Raw genomic sequence first — 25,692 nt, 5'->3', positions numbered from 1 at the left:
TGTGGGTTACACTTTGAACCACATCTCTAGGGGTCTGCCAGGACTTAGCCTAATTATAGGTCTAGAAGTGAACAAGGGTGTTGGGGGTGGGTCCTGAGGAAAATCAGCATTGTCTTGCCTGGCATATTCCCCAAGGGAGACCATCACTGTTACCTCAGGCAGTGCAGGGTTAATATCCTCAGCAAATGTGGAAAGGCTGATGGCAGCGTGGGTTGTAGATTGGGGAGGGGATGTTGCCACCACTTGGAGTGGGGAGGCTGTTTCCTCCGCCCAAAAAGTCTCATCAGAATTTAGGAGCTCAGTGCCTCCAGCTTCATCAGGGTCCTCCCACATGTCCCCATTTTAAGTTGGATGGTCCCATTCAATCTCCTCACTTTAATAGTAGATACCTGGTGAGGCTGTGAATGCACCTTTTGTTGCAGGTCAGCCACTCACAGGATAAGAGCTTGTGTCTGATTTTCCACAATTTCATTTTTATTTGTCTACAGGAGATAAGACTCTCAGGGCAATCTTAGAAGATTTGAGGTCAGTATGTGCTTCTAGAGCCAGGAGATAGAATCCCCGAGTTTATTTTCTTTTATCACATTGTCTAGTGAACTTAGGAGCAACCAACCAACTTCATTACATTCTTTAGTTCCTCACATATGGTCAAAGGTATTATGTGTAGACTTACTAAACTCCTTGCGTCTTTTGAGCAGTGAATCACGAGTATCAAATGCATTTATTTTGCATAATTCTCTAAACAGTTCACACCAAGAACTATCAGTGTTCTCCATACTATTAGAAGTAGTCCTTAGCATTTTGGGGTCTAATCATATTAAGCAGGCAACCCCAGAAACCCCAAAGACAATTAAAAACTCCATCCATAAAATTCTGTTCCTCTAGAACCACTCCCAGTACCAAAATCTGTATTAGCATTCTCTAGAGGGCCAAACTAATAGGATAGACATATAGACAAAAGGGAGTTTATTAAGGAGTATTGACTCACATGATCAAAAAGTGAGGTTCCTCAGTAGGCCATCTGCAAGCTGAGGAGCAAGGAAGCCAGTCCTATTTCCAAAACCTCAAAAGTAGGGAAGCTGACAATGCAGTAGAAGGCCTGAGAGCCCCTGGAAAACCACTGTTGTAGGTCCAAGAGTCCAAAAGCTGAAGAACTCTGAGTCTGATGTTCGAGGGCAGGAAGCTCCAGCACAGAAGAAAGATGTAGGCTGGGAGACTAAGCCAGTTTAATCTTTCACATTCTTCTGCCTGCTTTTATTCTGGCCATACTGGCAGCTGATTAGGTGGTGGCCACCCAGATTGAGGGTGGATCTGCCTCTCCTGGTCCACTGACTCAATTGTTAATTTCCTTTGGCAACACCCTCACAGACACACCCAGGTATAATACTTTGCATCCTTCAATCCAATCACATTGATACCTTGTTTTATTTCACCATAATTTGAGAAGATAACTGATACGATTTTGACTTTTTAATATTTGTTTAGACTTGTTTGTGGCCTGATATGTGATCTTTCATGTGCCAACGAGAAGAATGTGTATTCTGTACTTGATCTTAGCCAAAAGGCGGAGCAATGATGAGAATATGTATTCATTAATTTTTGGAGGAAATGTTCTGTAAAAGTCTGTTAGGTACATTTGATATATAGTGCAGTTTAAGTTTAATGTTTCTTTGTTGATTTTCTGTCTAGATGATATTCAGTGCTGATAGTGGGATGTTGAAGTTTCCAACTATTATTGTATTGGGGACTCTTTCTCTCTTTAGCTCTAATAATAATTTCTGTTTAGAACTGGGTTATCTAGGGTTAGTTTTTATATATTTATAATTGTTATATCCTCTCTCTGGATTGATGTCTATATCATTATATACTAATCTTTTTGTCTCCTTTTTAAAATTTAAAGTCTATTTTTCTGTTGTAAGTATAGCTATTTCTGAACTTTTAGTTTCCATTTGTGTGCATAATCTTTTTTGATTCATTTGCTGTCAGTCTATGTGTGTCTTTACAGGTAAAATGAATTTCTTGTAGGCATCACATAGTTGCTTCTTGTTTTTTTGTTATCAATTCAGTCTGTCTATGTCTTTTAATTCAGGAATTTAAACCACTTACATTCAAGATTGTTATTGATAGATAAGAATTTGTTCTTGTCATTTTGTTGTCTTCTAATTGTTTTGTATATTTTTTCTATGTTATTTCTTAGCTTTGTAAGTGGTGGCTTTTTATATTCTTCTTTTCATTTGTGTGTCCCTCTTCCAGTATGTTTTTGATATGGTTTGGATGTTTGTCCCCTCCTACCATTGAAACTACCATTTAGTTGAACACTTTAAATGTGTAAATTATGTAGTATGATATACATTCCTAATCACTACTTTCTGATATAAATTTCCCATTAATAACTTTCAGGTATTTTAATATTTATTCATGAATTTAACTATTTCTCAAAAAATAAAAAGACATCCATCTATTATATCTAGATAACAACTGGTTGTAGTTTCCAGTGTTTACAGGTTTCTAGCAGGCACATGTGCTGCTGGAACTAGATTTCACCGACAAAACTTTAGTCCCAGTAGTTGACTTTAGTTCATCAATCCTAATCACCCTTTCTAACATAAATTCCTCCTTAATAACTTTCAGGTATTTTCCCTGTTATTAAACATGGTTAGACTACCAAATCCAACAAAAAAGTCAAATTATGTAAAAACTCAAATGGAAAAGTATCCAATTTTACTTCTTGTATTTCTGCAAATTTGATCATATCCTAAGCTACGAGGTCCACATGGTAAGGGGACCTAAGAGGGCATGTTTTCCTCAATCTACAAGATATCTTATTATTTTCCATCACTGATGCTTACTTGGTTTAAAGTTAACCTAAAAATCGCATTAAAATATTTCTGGATGAGTCAAAGTATTTCTGCACTATAATAATTTCCTGTGATTATGAAGATCATTGTTTTCAAGTTGGTAGGTGAAAAAAAAAAGTTATGTTTCATCTTACCAGGTATATCCCTATGGTATGAATGTGATTCAGTGCAAACTTTAAAGTCATGTTATTATCATAAATTCTGTAGGATATTTTAATTTTGCATTAGAGATAACATTGTATGGGGAAAGCACTGTTAAAGTTTTGTGAGGCATCAGTTTGTGCAACAACTTTGTTATCACCTCGATATGTGGTCTTGGTCAAATCACTAAACATCTCTATACCTCAATACACTAAGGCTTATATGATTGCTAAGGGACCTTCCACTCCTAATGTTTAGTGATTTGGCAATTCAGACATTTCGCTGTAACTTTTATTCATCAATAACAAAGGCTGATTAACACACACACACACACTCTCTCTCTCTCTCTCTCTCTCTCTCTCTCTCTCTCTCACCCCTCACATTCCTATGTAAGGATTACCTTGCCGAGTATTTTTAAATCTATTTATTTCTATAGAGACTGATATAGAAAGCTTGAGAGGTGCTTTGGGAAGACGCTTATTAAATGATGAATTCAAGACACAGTCAAAGAGTTTCCCTGGTAAGAAAATATTTTAAGTCTAATATTCCTCATTTATTTTTCTCCTTCAAAGTTTAAGTGTGTATCTTTAATAGCAATAATACCCACTTGTTATTATGACATGGGCACGGGTTCTCATGAATACCCTCCCATGTTTGGTTTTACTCTAGAACATATTTACTAGAAATGTAAAGCTAGCTAGATATTATTACTTTTAGGACTCATCCATTTAGAAAGTAATCCATAAAATAATATAGGATAGTGAGCTTAGAATATACTTGGGACAAGTATGTTCAAAGTTATTTTAGTCCCTTTCTATTTACAGTTTAGATAGAAAGTTACTTTAAAGTTGCAAAAGCAGAAAGGCTATCTGATGAGTGCAATAAGTAAAGGAAAAAGACAGTTATTTTATTCTTAAAAATTCCCTCTGTACTTTAAAATGTTAGGCATCGTAATCTTTCAACTATGGCAGAATCCTTTAGTTGTGTAATATAGTTCAGATATTATACTACTGCCTTTGGTACAAGAGTAGCAGTGTCAGGCAAAACACCCTTTGATCTCTGGTGTGATACAAAGGAAGGCAGACAGGTTAATAGAGAAATAAGCAAAAGACATACTCAAAGGGGACCCTCTAAAACCACTGTCTTCCAGAGGTGATCGTTGCATGCCCAAGGCTGTTTTATTGGAGGAACATTAGAGGCTTCACAGTGCAGGATGTATTGAGCCATTCTTGGGTTGCTATAAAGGACTACCTGAGACTGGGTTCTTTATAAAGAAAGGAGGCTGTACAAGCATAGTGCTAGCATCTACTTGGCTTCTGGGGAGGCCTCAGGGCACTTTTACTCATGGCAGAAAGTAAAGCAAAACAGGCATATTACATGACAAGAGCAAGAGCAGGAGAAAAAAGGGGGGAAGGTGCTGCATATTTTTGAACAACTGGATCTCACAAGAACTCATATACTATTGTGAGAACAGCACCATTCCATGGAGAAGAAGGATCTGCCCTCGTGACACAAACACCTCCCACAGGGTCCCACCTCCAACAATGGGGATTACATTTCAACATGAGATTTGGACAAGAAAAACATACAAACCATATCACAAGGGAAAGAGGCTTCAGTAAAATAATCAAACCAAATCACTGAACAAATAAATAAGCAAATGATAATAACATACCCCAGGAAGAAGAGGAGAAGAATCAAAATTAAGAGTTGCTACATTATGTGTCTAAAATGCCCAGTTTTCAGCATAAAAATGTGAGTTATTCTAATAAGTAAGAAAGTATGACCCATACACAGAGGAAAAGCAGGCAAAACACACACACACACACACACACACACACACACACACACACACACAAACAAACAAAAACAGCTTATGAGAATCCTAGCTGTTAGACTTAGCAGACAATGACTACAAAGCAGTCAGTATAAATATATTGAAAGAACTAAAGGAAACCATTCTCTAACAAGAAAAGGAAGGTATTATGACAATGTTTCATCAAATAGAAAATATCTACAAAGAGATATAGAATATTTTACAAAGAGCCACATAGAAATTACAGCGTTAAAGTACAAAAACTGGAAGTAAAATTTACTAGAGAGGTTCAAGTACATTTCAACTGTCCAAAGAAAGAATTAAAAAACTTAAAGTATTAGGAACACTAGAAAGAAAACAGAGAGAAAAAGGAGCAGCAAAAATATGGATGAAAACTTTCTGAAAAATATTTAATGACAAATGAGTACACATCCAAGCTCAATTAATTCTAAGTAGAATAAACACAAGGGAATCTATAATCACATTCATAGTAATAATGTTGAAAGATAAAGAGAAAAGCTTAAAAGCAGCAAGAGAAAACTAATGCATGATGTAAAGAGAACCCCACTAAAATTAAAAACTGACTACTTATCATTAGGAACTATTAGGGCCAGAAGGCATTGGGACAGCACATTCAAAGAGCAAAATGAAGAACTGTTAACCAAAAATCTTATATCCAGCAAAACTATTTATTAAACATGAAGGTGACGTGAAGATATTTCTAAATAGGCTTTTTTAAATAAGAAAATTTATTCCTATCAGAACTGCTTTCCAAGAAATACAGAGTTCTTTGGGATTGAAAACCATTGACCTCTGACACTAACTTGAACCCATAAAATGAACATGGGTTAAAGGAATTCTATAACTCTGAAAGACCACATAAATGCTTACGTCACTTCTTTCTACTCTTATTTAACTCTTAATTGATATAAAAAGCAATTGTATAAAAAATATTTACAGAATTTTATTGCTGGGACTTTAAAATATAGACATGTAGTATATTCCAGAATGTTAGCACACAGGCGATGGTTGACAGAAATGATGTATTGGAGTTAAAAAAAATGACAAGAAAGGGGGCTCCAAGATGGCTGTCTTAAAGATATCTGGCACTCTTTCAATACATACAAAAAACAAATTTGAGAATTGATAATCATATTTCAAATAGATCATCTAATCAGGAACACTAGAATTCAGCAGAGAATTAACAGGAAACATCTGAGGCAGAGAAGGAAAGGGAAAGGAGGCAGCTGACCTAACTAGGATTGATAAAGTCCAGAGAGGCTCCCTGGTGTGGGAAAAGGGTAAGTGAGAAGTCCCCAGAAGTCCACATTCCCACCATAGATTGCTGCAATCCTAGCCATGGGAGAGCCACCCTCACAGGCCCTGACCAGTGGCATTGCTCTGAAGAGAGAGCTCATGCTGAGTCACACACACATGGTGAGAACCAAGCGGATGCGGCATAGTGCCTGTTTTCCTCTGCCTCCTGGGTTCAAGTGATTCTTCTGCCTTAGCCTCCCAGGTAGCTGGGACTACAGGCATGCACCACCACGCCCGGCTAATTTTTGTATTTTTAGTAGTGATGGGCTTTTTCCATGTTGGCCAGGCTGGTATGGCCCAGCATCCCTACCTTTCCACTCCTAGAGCCCCACTGACATCCCCCTGCATCTATGCAGTGGGCTGCAGAAGTGCAGTCCTAGTTGGGCCCAACAGTGTGGCAGGATCCCTAGCACTCAAGTGTTCAACATGCTGGAGAATGGGTGGTACAGCACACTGGAGAGGCTGCCCCTGGGACAGAGTTGAAGCATGCAGTACCCAAAACCCAGAATGCCTGAGTCCATTGCCATTGCTGCAACCCTGCCCCCATAAGCAGGAGGGCTACTGTGCACTTGCACATGCCCTGAGAACAAGCTCTCATCATCTGTCACCACCACCAGAGGCTGAAGCATGTGCTCACCAGAGCTTGAGAGCCACTTTCCTGGGGCCATAGCCACTGAGAGCAACTCAGTCTTACCCAGTGCAAGACTGCCACACAGTTGCATGCACCCTGAGGACAGGCTCTCCCTGCCAACTGCCATTGCTGCTAATGCCACCCAGGCACACCATTTGGGGTCCTGAGGATTTCCCCACCCTGCTTGCCACAGCATGTCCCCATGCATACCACTGGGGGATCTGAGAACCAGCCCTCTCAGCCTGGAACCATGTTTCAGTGCGCAAAAATGCCAACCAGGGTCCTGGGGATTACCTTGCCCCATCAGTTGCCTTGGGCATGCGTGCACATCACCAGGGGACCTCACAATAGGCCAAGAAACCTGCCACCAGCACCAAAGCATGACACCCAAAGGCCAGGGGCTCATCCTGCCCCATCCACCACCACAGGCATCTGTGCAGTCTTCCTGGGTCCCGGAGGATGAACTCAGCTAGCCAGTTGCAGCCACTACCAACACCAGTGCATGCCACTTGGGACCCTGTGGGTTGTTTCACCACTGCAACTTTTATTGCCCACATCATGTACGCTGTCTAGGGGCTCAAGGGCACACCTACCTGCTGGCACTATGGCCAGCACTCAAGCAAGCCACCTAGAGGCCCAAGGATTAGCCTGCCTGGACTCACTAATCCTGATGCTCACATATATCCTCTAGGGGCCCACGGATAGGCATGCTCAACCATTGCTGTCACTAATGAGGCCAAGGACTGACTCACCTGGGGTCTCTGTCCCCAGCGAAGCCTCATAGCAGCATCCACCAGCAACTACAGCCTAAGCCATTGAGGAAATGACGGACATCACTGACACTGTTTTTTTGTTTTTTTTTTTTAATTAATTAATTAATTTAATTATTTATTTATTTTTATTTTTATTATACTTTAAGTTCTAGGGTACATGTGCATAACGTGCAGGTTTGTTACATATGTATATTTGTGCCACGTTGGTGTGCTGCACCCATCAACTCGTCAGCACCCATCAATTCATCATTTATATCATGTATAACTCCCCAATGCAATCCCTCACCCCACCCCCCTCCCCATGATAGGCCCCAGTGTGTGATGTTCCCCTTCCCGAGTCCAAGTGATCTCATTGTTCAGTTCCCACCTATGAGTGAGAACATGTGGTGTTTGGTTTTCTCTTCTTGTGATAGTTTGCTAAGAATGATGGTTTCCAGCTGCATCCATGTCCCTACAAAGGACGCAAACTCATCCTTTTTTATGGCTGCATAGTATTCCATGGTGTATATGTGCCACATTTTCTTAATCCAGTCTGTCACAGATGGACATTTGGGTTGATTCCAAGTCTTTGCTATTGTGAATAGTGCTGCAATAAACATATGTGTGCATGTGTCTTTGTAGTAGAATAATTTATAATCCTTTGGGTATATACCCAGTAGTGGGATGGCTGGGTCATATGGTACATCTAGTTCTAGATCCTTGAGGAATTGCCATACTGTTTTCCATAATGGTTGAACTAGTTTACAATCCCACCAACAGTGTAAAAGTGTTCCTATTTCTCCACATCCTCTCCAACAACTGTTGTTTCCTGATTTTTTAATGATTGCCATTCTAACTGGTGTGAGATGGTATTTCATTGTGGTTTTGATTTGCATTTCTCTGATGGCGAGTGATGATGAGCATTTTTTCATGTGTCTGTTGGCTGTATGAATGTCTTCTTTTGAGAAATGTCTGTTCATATCCTTTCCCCACTTTTTGATGGGGTTGTTTGTTTTTTTCTTGTATATTTGTTTCAGTTCTTTGTAGATTCTGCATATTAGCCCTTTGTCAGATGAGTAGATTGCAAAAATTTTCTCCCATTCTGTAGGTTGCCTCTTCACTCTGATGATAGTTTCTTTTGCTGTGCAGAATCTCTTTAGTTTAATTAGATCCCATTTGTCAATTTTGTCTTTTGCTGTCATTGCTTTTGGTGTTTTAGACATGAAGTCCTTGCCCATGCCTATGTCCTGAATGGTACTACCTAGATTTTCTTCTAGGGTTTTTATGGTATTAGGTCTAACATTTAAGTCTCTAATCCACCTTGAATTAATCTTCGTATAAGGAGTAAGGAAAGGATCCAGTTTCAGCTTTCTACTTATGGCTAACCAATTTTCCCAGCACCATTTATTAAATAGGGAATCCTTTCCCCATTTCTTGTTCCTCTCAGGTTCGTCAAAGATCAGATGGTTGTAGATGTGTGGTATTATTTCTGAGGACTCTGTTCTGTTCCATTGGTTTATACCTCTGTTTTGGTAACAGTATCATGCTGTTTTGGTTACTGTAGCCTTGTAGTATAGTTTGAAGTCAGGTAGCGTGACGCCTCCAGCTTTGTCCTTTTGGCTTAGGATTGTCTTGGCAATGCGGGCTCTTTTTTGGTTCCATATGAACTTTAAAGCAGTTTTTTCCAATTCTGTGAAGAAACTCATTGGTAGCTTGATGGGGATGGCATGGAATCTATAAATAACCTTGGGCAGTATGGCCATTTTCACGATATTGATTCTTCCTATCCATGAGCATGGTATGTTCTTCCATTTGTTTGTGTCCTCTTTGATTTCACTGAGCAGTGGTTTGTAGTTCTCCTTGAAGAGGTCCTTTACATCCCTTGTAAGTTGGATTCCTAGGTATTTTATTCTCTTTGAAGCAATTGTGAATGGAAGTTCATTCCTGACTTGGCTCTCTGCTTGTCTGTTACTGGTGTATAAGAATTCTTGTGATTTTTGCACATTAATTTTGTATCCTGAGACTTTGCTGAAGTTGCTTATCAGCTTAAGGAGATTTTGGGCTGAGACGATGGGGTTTTCTAAATATACAATCATGTCATCTGCAAACAGGGATAATTTGACTTCTTCTTTTCCTAACTGAATACCCTTTCTTTCTTTCTCTTGCCTGATTGCCCTAGCCAGAACTTCCAACACTATGTTGAATAGGAGTGGTGAGAGAGGGCATCCCTGTCTTGTACCAGTTTTCAAAGGGAATTTTTCCAGTTTTTGCCCATTCAGTATGATATTAGCTGTGGGTTTGTCATAAATAGCTCTTATTATTTTGAGGTACGTTCCATCAATACCAAATTTATTGAGCGTTTTTAGCATGAAGGGCTGTTGAATTTTGTCAAAAGCCTTTCCTGCATCTATTGAGATAATCATGTGGTTCTTGACTTTGGTTCTGTTTATATGCTGGATTATGTTTATTGATTTGCGAATGTTGAACCAGCCTTGCATCCCAGGGATGAAGCCCACTTGATCATGGTGGATAAGCTTTTTGATGTGCTGCTGAATCCGGTTTGCCAGTATTTTATTGAGGATTTTTGCATTGATGTTCATCAGGGATATTGGTCTAAAATTCTCTTTTTTTGTTGTGTCTCTGCCAGGCTTTGGTATCAGGATGATGTTGGCCTCATAAAATGAGTTAGGGAGGATTCCCTCTTTTTCTATTGATTGGAATAGTTTCAGAAGGAATGGTACCAGCTCCTCCTTGTACCTCTGGTAGAATTCAGCTGTGAATCCATCTGGTCCTGGACTTTTTTTGGTGGGTAGGCTATTAATAGTTGCCTCAATTTCAGAGCCTGCTATTGGTCTATTCAGGGATTCAACTTCTTCCTGGTTTAGTCTTGGGAGAGTGTAAGTGTCCAGGAAATTATCCATTTCTTCTAGATTTTCTAGTTGATTTGCGTAGAGGTGTTTATAGTATTCTCTGATGGTTGTTTGTATTTCTGTGGGGACAGTGGTGATATCCCCTTTATCATTTTTTATTGCATCTATTTGATTCCTCTCTCTTTTCTTCTTTATTAGTCTTGCTAGCGGTCTGTCAATTTTGTTGATCTTTTCAAAAAACCAACTCCTGGATTCATTGATTTTTTGGAGGGTTTTTTGTGTCTCTATCTCCTTCAGTTCTGCTCTGATCTTAGTTATTTCCTGCCTTCTGCTAGCTTTTGAATGTGTTTGCTCTTGCCTCTCTAGTTCTTTTAATTGTGATTTTAGAGTGTCAATTTTAGAACTTTCCTGCTTTCTCTTGTAGGCATTTAGTGCTATAAATTTCCCTCTACACACTGCTTTAAATGTGTCCCAGAGATTCTGGTATGTTGTATCTTTGTTCTCATTGGTTTCAAAGAACATCTTTATTTCTGCTTTCATTTCGTTATGTACCCAGTAGTCATTCAGCAGCAGGTTGTTCAGTTTCCATGTAGTTGAGCGGTTTTGATTGAGTTTCTTAGTCCTGAGTTCTAGTTTGATTGCACTGTGGTCTGAGAGACAGTTTGTTATAATTTCTGTTCTTTTACATTTGCTGAGGAGTGCTTTACTTCCAATTATGTGGTCAATTTTGGAATAAGTGCGATGTGGTGCTGAGAAGAATGTATATTCTGTTGATTTGGGGTGGAGAGTTCTATGGATGTCTATTAGGTCCGCTTGGTGCAGAGATGAGTTCAATTCCTGGATATCCTTGTTAACTTTCTGTCTCGTTGATCTGTCTAATGTTGACAGTGGAGTGTTGAAGTCTCCCATTATTATTGTATGGGAGTCTAAGGCTCTTTGTAAGTCTCTAAGGACTTGCTTGATGAATCTGGGTGCTCCTGTATTGGGTGCATATATTTTTAGGATAGTTAGCTCTTCCTGTCGAATTGATCCCTTTACCATTATGTAATGGCCTTCTTTGTCTCTTTTGATCTTTGATGGTTTAAAGTCTGTTTTATCAGAGACTAGGATTGCAACGCCTGCTTTTTTTTGTTCTCCATTTGCTTGATAGATCTTCCTCCATCCCTTTATTTTGAGCCTATGTATGTCTCTGCCTGTGAGATGGGTCTCCTGAATACAGCAGACTGACGGGTCTTGACTCTTTATCCAGTTTGCCAGTCTGTGTCTTTTAATTGGAGCATTTAGTCCATTTACATTTAAGGTTAATATTGTTATGTGTGAACTTGATCCTGTCATTATGATATTAACTGGTTATTTTGCTCGTTAGTTGATGCAGTTTCTTCCTAGCCTCGATGGTCTTTACATTTTGGCATGTTTTTGCAATGGCTGGTACAGGTTGTTCCTTTCCATGTTTAGGGCTTCCTTCAGGGTCTCTTGTAAGGCAGGCCTGGTGGTGACAAAATCTCTAAGCATTTGCTTATCTGTAAAGGATTTTATTTCTCCTTCACTTATGAAACTTAGTTTGGCTGGATATGAAATTCTGGGTTTAAAATTCTTTTCTTTAAGAACGTTGAATATTGGCCCCCACTCTCTTCTGGCTTGTAGAGTTTCTGCTGAGAGATCTGCTGTTAGTCTGATGGGCTTCCCTTTGTGGGTAACCCGACCTTTCTCTCTGGCTGCTCTTAAGATTTTTTCCTTCATTTCAACTTTGGTGAATCTGGCAATTATGTGTCTTGGAGTTGCTCTTCTGGAGGAGTATCTTTGTGGCATTCTCTGTATTTCCTGAATTTGAATGTTGCCCTGCCCTGCTAGGTTGGGGAAGTTCTCCTGGATGATATCCTGAAGAGTGTTTTCCAACTTGGTTCCATTTTCCCCCTCACTTTCAGGCACCCCAATCAGACGTAGATTTGGTCTTTTTACATAATCCCATACTTCTTGCAGGCTTTGTTCATTTCTTTTTCTTCTTTTTTCTTTTGGTTTCTCTTCTCGCTTCATTTCATTCATTTGATCCTCAATCGCTGATACTCTTTCTTCCAGTTGATCGAGTCGGTTACTGAAGCTTGTGCATTTGTCACGTATTTCTCGTGTCACGGTTTTCATCTCTGTCATTTCGTTTATGACCTTCTCTGCATTAATTAGTCTAGCTGTCAATTCTTCCACTCTTTTTTCAAGATTTTTAGTTTCTTTGCGCTGGGTACGTAATTCCTCCTTTAGCTCTGAGAGGTTTGATGGACTGAAGCCTTCTTCTCTCATCTCGTCAAAGTCATTCTCTGACCAGCTTTGATCCGTTGCTGGCGATGGGCTGCGCCCCTTTGCAGGGGGAGATGCACTCTTATTTTTTGAATTTCCAGCTTTTCTGCCCTGCTTTTTCCCCATCTTTGTGGTTTTATCTGTCTCTGGTCTTTGATGATGGTGACGTACTGATGGGGTTTTGGTATAGGTGTCCTTCCTGTTTGATAGTTTTCCTTCTGACAGTCAGGACCCTCAGCTATAGGTCTGTTGGAGATTGCTTGAGGTCCACTCCAGACACTGTTTGCCTGGGTATCAGCAGCAGAGGTTGCAGAAGATAGAATATTGCTGAACAGCGAGTGTACCTGTCTGATTCTTACTTTGGAAGCTTCCTCTCAGGGGTGTACTCCACCCTGTGAGGTGTGGGGTGTCAGACTGCCCCTAGTGGGGGATATCTCCCAGTGAGGCTACTCAGGGGTCAGTGACCCACTTGAGCAGGCAGTCTGTCCATTCTCAGATCTGAACCTCCGTGTTGGGAGATCCACTGCTCTCTTCAAAGCTGTCAGACAGAGTCCTTCCGTCTGCTCAGGCCTCTGCTGTTTCCCCTGTTGTTTTTTTAGCTGAGCCCTGCCCCCAGAGGTGGAGTCTATAGAGACAGGCAGGTTTCCTTGAGCTGCTGTGAGCTGCCACCCAGTTCGAGCTGCCCAGCGGCTTTGTTTACCTACTTAAGCCTCAGCAATGGCAGGCGCCCCTCCCCCAGCCTCGCTGCTGCCTTGTGGTTAGATCGCCGCAGACTGCTGTGTTAACAATGAGGGAGGCTCTGTGGGCGTGGGACCCTCCCGGCCAGGTGAGGGATATATTCTTCTGGTGTGCCCATTTGCTTAGAGCGTGGTATTGGGGTGGGAGTTACCCGATTTTCCAGGTGTTGTGTGTCTCAGTTCCCCTGGCTAGGAAAAGGGATACCCTTCCCCCTTGCGCTTCCCAGGTGAGGCGATGCCTCACCCTGCTTCAGCTCTCGCTGGTCAGGCTGCATCAACTGACCAGCACCGATTGTCCGGCACTCCCTAGTGAGATGACCCCAGTACCTCAGTTGAAGATGCAGAAATCACCAGTCTTCTGAGTCGCTCGCGCTGGGAGTTGGAGACTGGAGCTGTTCCTATTCGGCCATCTTGCTCCGCCCCTCCCACTGACACTGTTTATAGCTGAAAAAAATTATACAGAGGCTATATACCACTGCATACACCCAGAATCAAAGCTAAAATGCCCAACCCAGGGTAGGCATGGTGACTCATGCCTATACCCCAGCACTTTGGGAGGTGAAGGTGGCAGGATCACTTGAGATCAGACATTTGAGGCCAGCCTTGGTTAAAGCCCAGTGAGACACTGTCTCCACCAAAAAAAAATTTTTTTTTTAATTTAAAAAGTGCCCTATCCAACCAACATCATAGATAGCATCTTCAGGAAAATGTTTTGCTCTATGAAAGCCAATCCACAAAATTGAGAGAAGTGACTGTTACACGAGATGACAGACATAAGGACACAAGAAACATGAAAAAGCAAGGAAATGTGACACCTCAAAAAGAACACAATAATTCTTCAGCAACATATTTCAGTGAAAAAGAAATTATTGAAATGCCTGAAACAGAATTGAAAATAATGATATTAAAGAAACTCAGTGAGGTAGAAAAGAACACAGAAAACCAATAGAAAGAAATCAGAAAAACAATTTTGAGATGAATGAGAAATGTATTAAAGAGATAGATATCATTAAGAAAATAACCAAACAGAAATCCCATAAGTCAATTCAATTAATAAAATAAAAAATACATTTAATGGGAGAAAATTTTTGCAATCTACCTATCTGACCAAAGGATAATATCCAGAATCTACAAAGAACTTAAACAAATTTACAAGAAAAAATCAAACAACCCCATCTAAAAGCAGGCAAAGGATATGAACAGACATTTTTTAAAAGAAGATATTTATGCAGCCACCAGACACAAGAAAAATGCTCATCATCACCGATCATCACAGAAATGCAAAGCAAAACCACAATGAGATACCATCTCACACCAGTTAGAATGGCGATCACTAAAAAGTCAGGAGACAACAGATCTTAGAGAGGATGTGGAAAAACAGGAACACTTTTACACTGTTGGTGGGAGTGTGAACTAGTTCAACCATTGTGGAAGACAGTCTGGCGATTCCTCAAGGATCTAGAACCAGAAATACGATTTAATCCAGTGATCCCATTACTGGGTATATACCCAAAGGATTATAAATCATGCTACTATAAAGACAGATGCACATGTATGTTTATTGTGGCACTATTCACAATAGCAAAAACTTGGAACTAACCCAAATGTCCATCAATGATAGACTAAATTAAGAAAATGTGGCACATATATACCATGAAATACTATGCAGCCATAAAAAAGGATGAATTCATGTCCTTTGCAGGGACATGGATGAAGCTGGAAACCATCATTCTGAGCAAACTGTCACAAGGACAGAAAACCAAACACTGCATGTTCTCACTCATAGGTGGGAATTGAACAATGAGAACACTTGGACACAGGGTGGGGAACATCACACACCGAGGCCTGTTGTGGGGTGAGGGGGCAGGGGGAGGGATAGCATTAGGAGAAATACCTAATGTAAATGACATTTGTTAATGGGTGCAACAAACCATGCACATGTATACCTATGTAACAAACTTGCACATTGTGTACATGTACCCTAGAACTTAAAGTATAATAATGAAAAAAGATACATTCAAGATCTTCAACAATTATTAGACCAAGCAAGATAAAAAGTTTCAGAACTTCAAGAGAGGTCATTTGAAATAACACAGTCAGACAAAAGAGAGAGGGAGGGAGGGAGAGAGAGAGAGAAAAAAAAGAACAAAGAATAAAGAATAAAAAAGAATGAATAAAGCCTATGTGAAACATGGAACATCATAAAGTGACCAAAGTTTTAAATCGTGGTTGTTCCACATGGTCAAGAGAAAAGGCATATAAAAACTATTTAATAAAATGATGGCTGAAAACTACCCATGTCAACAAGAGATTCCCAAATATACACAACCCAAAAAAGTCTTGTACAAGGCACATAATAGTCAAACTGTCAAAAGTAAAAGACAGAGATACAAGCCACATACAAGAAAACTGTTATCAGACTAACAGTGGATTTCTTAGCAGAAATCTTACAGGTAAGGAGAAAATAAGATGATATATTCAAAGGGCTGAAAGAAAACAAACTGTCAGCCGAGAATAATATATTCAGCAAAGTTATTGTTCATAAATGAAGGAAAAATAAAGTATTTTCCAGACAAACAAAAACTGAAGGAATTCATCACCATTAGGCTGGCCCTACAAGAAATGCTTAAAGGAGTACTACACTTAAGCAAAAGGATAGCTACTGTCATAAAACTGGATGTGCAAACACACAAATGAGGAAGAAGAACTCAAATGTTACTATGACAGAAAATCACTGAACCACGATGATAAACAACACAAGAGAAAGAAAGGAACAAACCGATAAAGAAAACAACCAGAAAATAAGAAAACAATAGGAATATGTCTTCATATATCAATATTATTCTTGAATGTAAACAGAGAATGGCTGAATGGATTTTAAAAACATGACCAAACTATATACTGCCTATAAAAAACTCACTTCACTTGTAAAAAAACATATAGACTGGTTGTAAAAGAATGGAAAAACTATTCCATGCAAACAGAAACCAGAAGTGAGCAGGAGTAGCTGTAGTTATTTCAGATAAAACAGACTTTAAGCCAAAAAAAAAATAAAAAGAGACAAGGATAATTATTATATAATGATAAAAGGATCAATTCAGAAAGAGGATATACCAATTTTAAACTTATACTCACCCAACATTGAAGTATGCAAATATATAAAGCGCATATTAAATCTAAAGGAACAGAGAGATTCCAATAAAATAATAGCTAGAGTACTTCAACACCTCATTCTCAGCATTAGACAGATCATCTAGACAAAAAATCAATGAAGAAACATTGAGTTTAAACATCATTTTAAACCAAATGGCCCTAACAGATAATTACAAAGTATTTTTTTCAATAGCTGCAGAACACACATTCTTCTTGTCAGCACACGGAACATTCTCCAGGCTAGACCACATGTTAAGCCACAAAAGAAGTCTTAACACATTTTTACAAGTCAAAATCATATCATGTATCTTGTCAGACCATGACAGATTAAAACTAGAAATCAGTAACTAGAGAAACTTTGGGAACTGTGCAAACACATGGAAATTAAGCAAAATACTCATGAATAATCACTGAATCAATGAAGAAATTAAAAAGGAAATAAAAAATTCTTGAAACAAATGAAAATGAAAAAAAAAAAAAACAAAACCTATGGGATATAACAAAAGCAATGCTAAAAATGGAAGTTTATAGCAATAAACACCTCCATCAAAACAGTAGAAATGTTTCAAATAAACAATGCACCTCAAGAGACTAGAAAAGCAAAAACAAACCAATCAACAAAAATTAGTAGAAGGAAAGAAATAAGGATTAGAGCAGAACTAAGTGAAATAGATACTTAAGCAAAGGATCAACCAAATCAAAACTTGGTGTTTTAAAAAGATAAAGATAAAAAAAAAAAAAAACAGTAGGTAGACTAACTTAAAAAAGATAGAAGATACAAATTAACAAAATCAGAAATGAAACAGAACTGATACCACAGAGTTACAAAAGATAATCAGAAAATATTATGAACAACTATATGCTGATAAATTGGAAAATCTAGAGGAAACTGACAGATTTCTGAACACATATAACCTACCAAGATTGAATTAAGAAGTAGCAGAGGAGGTTGATTATAGTTAATAACAATGATTTTGTATTTCAAAATAGCTAGGGAGAGGTCTAGAAATCTTCCCAACACAACCAGATAGCCTCACTGCCAATTTTTTCCAAACCTTTTAAGAACCAACACCAATTCCCCTCAAACTATTCCAAAAAATTGAAGAGAATGGAATTCTCTGTAATTCAATCTATAAGGCCAGCATTTACTCCGATAAGAAAACCAGACAAGGACATAAAAAAATAAAAGTACAAGTCAATATCTCTGTTGAATATAAACATAAAAATCCCCAACAAAATGCTAGCAAACCAAATTCAACAACCTATCAGAAAGATAATGCACTGTGATCAAGTTGGATCTATCCCACGGATGTAAGGGTGGTTTAACATATGCAAATCAGTAAACAAGGTACATCAACAGAAAGAAGGACAAAACCATATAATCATCTCAGTAGATGCAGAAAAAAACATTTGATAAAATTCAACATTCCTTCATGATAAAACTCTCAAAAACTTAGGCATAAAAGGAATGTACCTCAAACTAATAAAGTCCATATATGACAAACCCACAGCTAACATGATACTGAATGATGAGAAATCGTTGAGGTGATAGATATTCTAAATAATCTGACTTGAGTTTTATGCACACTATACATATAACCAAATATCACATGTACCCCATAAATTTGCACAAATATTATGTATTAACAAAAAAAGAAAATGACAAGATATGATCCTCTGAAACCATAGGAACAAATTAATAGAACCAGAAATTATAAATAAGAAAGTTAATATAATAAACATTGGAAATATATACTTCTTTCTTCCCTCAACTTTTTTAAAAAGCATAAAATTATATAAATAAATAATTATAACAACAACTATAACCATGTCTTTATTATTTACAAATGTACTCTGTATAACAGTAGTACAAAAATGGGGAACAGGGAATACAGCTATGTAAGAGTAGCTTTTCTATATTTCACTGGAATTTAGTATAAATTTAAAGTACTTTTTAAAATTGACTGTGATGATGGTGACAGACATTACTGAATGTATTAAAATCCATAGAATTTAAGATTTTAGATAGCTTAAAATACTCAGTGAACTTCAAGCAGAAAAAGATTTTTAAAAGATTTAAAGCAAAGTGAGAATATTGGAAAGGAGAAAAATTGTAAATCTTACTAAATTATGTGTCTCCAGCACACACCTTTTAATTTCTAATATTTAACCCAATCTTTCCTCAGATGGTCTCATTTTTTCCCTGATTGTGTAAGGATCATTTGCTTGCTCATTTCAAATGAACCAGGTCTTTCTTTGATATATCAGTTGAAGAAAGAACAAAGGAAGAAAAAAATACATCTGCTGATGTTTCCAGTTTTGAGTTGCTGTATCTCTTATATTGTTACTTAATTACTGAAAACTTGTTCTGCTCAATCTTATGGATCACTTTTTACTTTGGTAATGAGGCAGTGCTCAGTATAGAATGCAGTTGTGATGTATTTGAGCAGCTGGTGTCATAATGCAACCATTTACATTATTCATGTATTCACCAATTTTTCCAAATCAGCAAAAAACAACAACAACAAACCACTCTACAATACAATGGAAGGATTATGACAGGTGTCCAATCATAGTTATATACTCTGCTAGAGCCAATTCTACCCACACAATCTTAAGCCCAATGTTGACCTTATGTCACCAATCCTCATTATCCCCTTTTCAATATGAATTTCTTTTTAATAATTTTTATACATTTTTATCTCATTGAACTTAGTAGTTTCTAATTCCAGGAAAATATCAAACCACATAAAAACTTAAATGGAAATGGATCCAATAACAATCCTGGTAGTGCTGCAAATCTGACCATTACCTCCTTGATTCTCGTTTAAGGGACCTCAGAGGGCAGGTTTTCTCAGTTTAACAAATACCTTGTAATTTTTTCATAACTAATAGCTAAAGAATTTACAATTCCATAATGTAAAAAGGGGAAAGAAATATTCCTCAATGAGTCAAATAATTTCTGCCTCATGATAAGTTTCTGTGACTAATGAGGCCATGGTTTGCAGCTTGACCTGTGGAAAAAAATGTTCCACCTCACATAGTACATACCTACAGGTTGAGTGTGTTTTTAGTGTAAACTTGAAAGATACATTATCATCATAATGTCCCTAGGATAATTTCAATTTGCATAAGAGATAGAATTGTATGGAACTATTACTGGTTAAGAAAGTATACAGCATCAGGTTGTGCATGAGTTGTGCCTTTCCCTGGCTATATGATATTTCAATTCATTAAACATATCTAAATATAGTCTGGCTTATATAATTGTTAACATCCATTCCTTTTTAAGGTTTTTGTTATTTTCCAATAAAGACATTTCAATTATTCTATAAATACAATTTTTATTTATATATGTGTGTGTGTGTGTGTGTGTGTGTGTGTATATATTTTTTTTTGGTGACAGAGTCTTGCTGTGTCACCCAAGCTGGAGTGCAGTGGCACGATCTCAGCTCACTGCAACCTCCGACTCCCAGGTTCGAGCAATTCTGCTGCCTAAGCCTCCCGAGTAGCTGGAACTACAGGCATGTGCCACTACACCCAGCTAATTTTTGTATTTTTAGTAGAGATGGGGTTTCACCGTGTTGGCCAGGATGGTCTTAATCTCTTGACCTCATGATCCACCCGCACTTTGGCCTCCCAAAGTGCTGGGATTACAGGCATGAGCCACTGCGCCCAGCCACAGATATTTTAAGTTAGTAACACACACACATATATGCACATGCACACACACTGTCACATTTGTATATAAACGATTACCTTACAGTGTTTTGATATCTGTTTATTTCTATAGGGTCTGAAATAAAAAAATTGACAGATGCATTTGGAAGAGATATACTAAAGGATGAATTCAAGACACGATCAAAGAGTTTCCCTGGTAAGAACAAAAACTTTACACATTTAGTATTTCTGGTTAGTTTTATTCTCTGGAGTGTAACTAAGTGTGCATCTTCAAGGAGAACAGTGCCTATACATAATTACATAGGCAAAAGTCTTCGTGAATTCCCCTCTATAATATTTCAACTAGTTTCAACTAGCAATGTAAAATTAGCTTTTCAAAAGCAGAAAGGCTAGATGATAGATGTGATAAGAAGATGAATATAACAGATAATAATTTTATTGGTTACCAGTTTACTCTATATGGTAAAAATATCAGCCAAGTTTGTAACATCTCAGCTGCAATAAAGTTATTTACTTATATTTTTCAGAGATTACACAACTGAATTTAGTCCTGGGGTTACAGGGTTAGACACACTTCTCTGTGACCAGTTGGTGTGATACCAAAAGAAGACACTTTAGCAAATAAATAATGGAAAGAGACATTCAAAGAGTGCCCTGCTAAAACCACTGTCATCCAAGGGAGACTGTTTGATGCCCAAGAAGATGCCCTTAAAGAGCAACATAAGAGACTTCACACTGTAGAGGATAGAGACTTTAGGGAAATACTTTTGTCAAATCACACACATACACAAACACACACACACACCCCATCACCACCACCACCACCAAGAAACAAGCAAACAAAAACAAGCCCCCCAAAAAGGAAGAGTCAACCAACATACAGATTTGCTATAATACGTTATCTAAAATGTCCAGATTTTAGCAAAAAAATTAAGACATGCACAGAAACAGTACTCTGTAACCCAAACACCAGGAAAAAGGCAAGGAAAACTGCCTGTGAGAGTCCTACATGTTCGATTTAGCAGACAGTGACTACAAAGTAGTCAAATAATAATAATAATATCATCAACTAATTAAAACTCTTCTGAAAGAAGAAAAAGAAGGTATAATGACACTCTTTTATCAAATAGATGTCAACATTGTGATACAAACTAAACTTTTTAAAGAACGAAATTAATATTTGGAAATGAAAGATAAAATAACTGCAAGGGAAAATTCATTAGAGGGTCAAGGAAAGATTTGAACTGTCAGAAGAAGGAATAAGCAAACTTAATATAATGGGAATACCAGAAGGAGAGTATTCCAAGTAGAGAGAGAATAAGAAAAAATATTTGAAGAAAAATGGCTGAATACTTTGAAAAATATTTATCTATACATCCAAGTTATATTAATCTATACATCCAAGTTCTAGTAAATCTAAGTAGAACAAACACAAATCAATCCATGACCAAACTAATCGTTGTAAAAATGTTGAAAGACAAAGAGAAAATGTAAAATGCATCAAGAGAAAAACAATTTATCCCATAGAAGGTAAGATTAACATCTGTCTTAGCATTAGAAACTTATGAAGTCCAGAAGGCCATGGTGTTGTATATTAAAAGTGCTGAAAGAAAAAAAATCTACCAAGCAATAATTTTATTGCTAGCAAAACTGTTTTTCAGAAAAGGTGAAATGTGAAACTGCTAAATAAATAAAAATTGAGAGATTTCATTTCTAGCAGAACTGTTTTCCAAGAAATTCTAAAGAAATTTGTTTAGGCTAAAAGGAATTGACCTCCTGACAGTAAGTTGAATCCCCCTAAAAAAGGTATGAGTTAAATGTTATAATTGCAAAAGACAGTATGTGTAAATATATATTCCACCTCCTTTCTTTTCTTAATTTATCTAAAAGACAACTGTATAAAAATATTTATATAATTGTATCATTGGGCATATAACATATCAACTTGTAATATATTCACAATAGCAGCACAAAGGTGATAGGAGGGAGAAGTGATGTAGCACTGTAAGAAAATGACACTGGATGATAAATACAGAGCAACAATAAAAAGAACCAAAAAATGTAAATAAGTATGTTCATATAACAAACACTATAAACATGTACTTGGTCTTCTTTCTTTTCTCAGTTTATTTAAAAGGTATAAAGTTATACAAAGAAATAATTATAACAATAATTATTACATTGTCCTTAATATTTACAGGTATAATATGTATAACAATAGCACAAATACTAGGGAAAGGGAATAAAGCTATATATAAAGGAGTAATGTTTCTGTATCTCAGTAGAATGCAATTAGCGTAAATGTGAAAAAGATTATAAAGTTGACTGAGGTAATAATTACACATTTCTGTAATAAGCATGGAATTAGATACTTTAAATGGAAAAATAGTATGGTTTAAAAATATACACATTTTTAAAAGCTCAGGAACTCTAAGCAGGATAAGATTTTGTAAAATTTTAAGCAAGAGGATAATAATGTAAGGGAGGAAAATTGTGACTTTTACTAGTTGATAAATTTCTCCAGCACATAACTTTGTATTCCTAGTATTTAACTCTAAAATGCTCTCCTCATTGACTCCCTACTTATCTAAAAATCCTCTGATTTCTTAATTCAAATGAATCAGCCTTTCTTACTTGTATCTGTAGGAGAAAGACAAAAGAGCTGAAATGCACCTGTTAATGTTCCTCAGTTTTCTCTTACATATAGCTTTACTTTTACAAAATGTTGTTACTGAATTATTGAAAACTCATTTTGTCCAATGTGATGGGTTTTTTTGTTTGTTTGTTTGTTTTTGAGACAGTATCTCACTCTGTTGCCCAGGCTGGAGTACAGTGATGCAATCTTAGCTTACCACAACTTCCACTTCCTGGGTTCAAGTGATTCTCCTGCCTCAGCCTCCTGAGTAGCTAGGACTACAGGTGCATGCCACCACGCCCTGCTAATTTTTGTATTTTTAGTAGAGACAAGGTTTCACTATGTTGGCCAGGCTGGTCTCGAACTCGTGACCTCAAGATCTGCCCACCTCAGCCTCCCAAAGTGCTGGGATTACAGGCGTGAGCCACTGCACCTGGCCAATATGATGCATTTTTACAATGATGCATAATCTGGTCTCTGCCTCTATTTGAATTATATTGGTGGTTTATTTGGGCTGACATGATAATAGTGCAAATTTTAACATTAATCATAGGCTCAGCCAATTTTCCAAAGCAAGACTTCTACTCTATTGTTCAGGATCATTACAGGTGTCCAACTACCATTACATGCTCTGCTAGAACCAACTTTGACACAAAAAAACTTTAGGTTTAATAAACCAGGTTTACCAATTCTAATTATCCCTTTTTCAATATGAAATTCTTTTTAGTAGATTTTTTAGTTTTTCCATCATTATACCTAGATACTAGTTTCTAAATCCAACAAAGTGTATAAATCACATAAAACTCAAATGAAAAGGAATACAATCCTAATGCTGGTACTACTGCAAATATTCCTGTTTTCTTCTTTCCAGCTACAAAGTCTACCTGCTAAGAGAACCAGAGAGAAGAGACTTTTTCTCATTACATGCGTTATTTCTTATTCTTTTTTTTTTTTTTTTTATCACTGATGCCTATTTGAATTATAGTTACACCACCTAAAATAGACTATTAAAATATTTCTGGATGAGTCAAGGAATTTCTGTTTTATCATATTTTGTGAGTTGTGGTGACCATTGTGTACAGATAGGTCAACTATGAAAAAAAAATTTATGTTCCACCTCACCAGATATACCCCTACAACATGAATATGTTCTTAATATATCCTTGAAAGTTATGTTATTACCACAAACTAGTGTGATTTAAATTTGCATACGAGATTGCATTATATGGAAAAAATAGTTAAGAAATAAGGTAGCATAAGTCTGTGCCTCAATTTTGTTATTACTTGCTATATGGTATACATATAATGAGGCTTATATGATTGTTAATTGTCCTTTCAATTTAAGTTCCTATGTTGCTACAATCTGGACATTTTATTATAATTCTTCTACTCTAATGAAGAATATTAATTAGGATAGTATTAGACACATGCACACACACACGTTAATATTTATGTTAGAAAAGTGTTTTGAAATCTGTTTACTTTTATAGAGACTGATGAACGATTGCGTAGTGCAACTGAGAGAGGTACAATAAATAATGCGATGAAGACACAGTTAAAGAGAAAGAGTTACCCTGGTAAGAATAAGAATTTTTAAATCTACTTATGGTTTACTATCTTCTCTGGAGTTTAAGTATGTATCTCTAATGACAACAGTACCTATATGTAATTATTACATGAGAAAAAGTCTTCACGAATTTCCTCCCATAATTAGTTGAACTCTAGTATTTATTCTCAATAGAAAATTAACTTTAGGGCTCATTTATTTAAAAAGTTATCGGAGGGCGGAGCAAGATGGCCGAATAGGAGCAGTTCCAGTCTCCAGCTCCCAGCGTGAGTGACAGAGAAGACAGGTGATTTCTGCATTTTCAACTGAGGAACGCAGCTCATCACCAGCAATGGATCAAAGCTGGATGGAGAATGACTTTGACGAGATGAGAGAAGAAGGCTTCAGTCCATCAAACTTCTCAGAGCTAAAGGAGAAATTACGTACCAAGCCGCAAAGAAACTAAAATTCTTGAAAAAAGAGTGGAAGCATTGATAACCAGAATAATTAATGCAGAGAAGGCCATAAACGAACTGACAGAGATGAAAACCACGACACGAGAAATACGTGACAAATGCACAAGCTTCAGTAACCAACTTGATCAACTGGAAGAAAGAGTATCAGCGATTGAGGATCAAATGAATGAAATGAAGCGAGAAGAGAAGTCTAAAGAAAAAAGAAGAAAAAGAAATGAACAAAGCCTGCAAGAAGTATGGGATTATGGAAAAAGACCAAATCTACATCTGATTGGGGTGCCTGAAAGTGAGGGAGAAAATGGAACCAAGTTGGAAAACACTCTTCAGGATATCATCCAGGAGAACTTCCCCAACCTAGTAGGGCAGGCCAACATTCAAATTCAGGAAATACAGAGAATGCCACAAAGATACTACTCCAGAAGAGCAACTCCAAGACACATAATTGCCAGATTCACCAAAGTTGAAATGAAGGAAAAAATCTTAAGAGCAGCCAGAGAGAAATGTCGGGTTACCCACAAAGGGAAGCCCATCAGACTAACAGCAGATCTCTCGGCAGAAACTCTACAAGCCAGAAGACAGTGGGGGCCAATATTCAACGTTCTTAAAGAAAAGAATTTTCAACCCAGAATTTCATATACAGCCAAACTAAGTTTCATAAGTGAAGGAGAAATAAAATCCTTTACAGATAAGCAAATGCTTAGAGATTTTGTCACAACCAGGCCTGCCTTACAAGAGACCCTGAAGGAAGCCCTAAACATGGAAAGGAACAACCAGTACCAGCCACTGCAAA

At 37.4% G+C, this 25,692-nt stretch overlaps 1 protein-coding gene across 1 annotated transcript in view; it reads left to right on the top strand.

Annotated features, from left to right (window-relative positions):
• Nucleotides 1-25,692, top strand: part of CCDC7 (coiled-coil domain containing 7) — a 502,976-nt gene that overhangs the window by 419,104 nt on the left and 58,180 nt on the right. The window contains exons 31-33 of the mRNA XM_030940622.1: nt 3,436-3,519; nt 20,358-20,441; nt 24,371-24,457. Coding sequence (XP_030796482.1) covers nt 3,436-3,519; nt 20,358-20,441; nt 24,371-24,457 — 255 coding nt within the window. The remainder of the gene's footprint in view (nt 1-3,435; nt 3,520-20,357; nt 20,442-24,370; nt 24,458-25,692) is intronic.

The sequence above is a fragment of the Rhinopithecus roxellana genome, chromosome 11, assembly GCF_007565055.1.
Source record: "Rhinopithecus roxellana isolate Shanxi Qingling chromosome 11, ASM756505v1, whole genome shotgun sequence".
Classification (NCBI taxonomy): domain Eukaryota; kingdom Metazoa; phylum Chordata; class Mammalia; order Primates; family Cercopithecidae; genus Rhinopithecus; species Rhinopithecus roxellana.
The sequence above is the reverse complement of the archived record's forward strand: the minus strand, read 5'-3'. Positions and strand labels throughout refer to the sequence as shown.